The sequence below is a fragment of the Palaemon carinicauda genome, chromosome 12 (genome assembly GCF_036898095.1).
Source record: "Palaemon carinicauda isolate YSFRI2023 chromosome 12, ASM3689809v2, whole genome shotgun sequence".
In the NCBI taxonomy this organism is placed as follows: domain Eukaryota; kingdom Metazoa; phylum Arthropoda; class Malacostraca; order Decapoda; family Palaemonidae; genus Palaemon; species Palaemon carinicauda.
In genome coordinates this window covers 4,115,497-4,116,944 of record NC_090736.1, presented here as the reverse complement: position 1 = coordinate 4,116,944, position 1,448 = coordinate 4,115,497, and the positions used below count along the sequence as shown (strand labels likewise).

General features: G+C 42.3%; 1 protein-coding gene across 1 annotated transcript; it reads right to left on the bottom strand.

The window, feature by feature from the left end:
* Positions 1–562: 562 nt before the first annotated feature.
* Positions 563–1,009, bottom strand: LOC137650462 (KRAB-A domain-containing protein 2-like). The gene has a single exon (XM_068383687.1). It carries the CDS (start codon positions 1,007–1,009, stop codon positions 563–565), a length of 447 nt encoding a protein of 148 aa, XP_068239788.1.
* Positions 1,010–1,448: the final 439 nt, after the last annotated feature.

Below are 1,448 nucleotides of genomic sequence, written 5' to 3'. Positions count from 1 at the left end.
TTGGTGGCCACTCTGTATTGGTCGTTCATGCTCCTACTCACAATAACGCCTAGGATGTTCCTTGGGTCTCCACGACCTCGATCAACCAATGGAATTAGAAGAGCAATGTTGTCTCCTATCTCACCTGCTACTAATTCTGTTCGGCTTCTCTTAACCATACGTTCTGCTTGTTATCTCCGAGATTCACTTGCTGCTAATCGTTGGGAGCTGATGCTGTTATGAAGTTGATCAAGTTTCGTTTCGTTTGATGCTGGGATAGTGGTTCTGGCTCTTGTTCAGACTCATTCATTTCAGCTTCGGCTGGTTCTCGCTCGGGTTCATTGACATCAGCTTCAGCTTCTGTTTCAGGCTCGTTGGCATCTATTTCTTGCTGCTGAAGCATTGTTATAAGGTCTTGCTCAGACTGCAGGTAACTGATGATTTCTTGTGGAAGTGATGTTGACATCAGTCCAACTCGGGCATTCACACCGAACATTGCAGCATATGGACTTCTTTTGATCCCTGCATGGTAAGCCAAATTCTTGGAAAACTGAACAAATTTGATGCCTGTAGCCCAGTCCGTCTAGTTGTTGTCAGCCATCCACGCTACAAGCATGTCTTTTATGTCACCATTTGCTCGCTCAACAGAGCCTTGACTCTGTGGGTGTCTAGGCTTGCCGTGAACGATTGACAATTCAGGCCACAAAGAACGTAGTTCAGTAATAATCTGAGCTGTAAACTCAGAACCATTGTCTGATTGAAAGATTACAAGAGCACCCAGAAGTAGAAAGATATCAGCAAGTTGGAATGCTATTTCAGCTGCACGCTTTGATGTGAGTGGACATATAACGCAGAACTTTGTCAGATGGTCTTGATACACCATAATCCGTTTGAAGGTTCTACATGACATAGACTGCACGTCTATGAGATCAACTTGGCCATGCGATGAAAATTCAGTACTCAGAATAGGTTTAACTACGACACCCTTTGTCATTGGTCGCTTTCTCTTTTTTTCTGGCATTCCAGGCATAATGACTTGAATAGTTCAATTGTATCTCGCTGAATGTTGGCATATTTCACTTGGAGTTCTTTTGTCATTCTGTCTCGACTGCCATGACCAGTTGTAACGTGTGCTCTTTTAACTATGTCAAATGTGTCCTCAATGGAGACATAGTACACACCGGTGTTTCGTCTAGAGTTTGTCGTTTCTTAATAATTTTCTCAACATCCCCACACTGTAACACTTCATATTTACTCAGAAGGTAATATTCGTGACGACTTTTCGTGTTCTTTCTTTCGCTAGCTCTACGAATGTCCTCAATCATTTGAAAATAAGCGTCTTTCGGAATGAGATACTTGGAACACTTCTCATACCTAGATAATAACTCTTCACGAAATTTTAACTCTATGCTCTCAGACATCTTGTCAAGGTACTAGAATAAACTGATCCTGTAGTAAGGGAGGTGAGA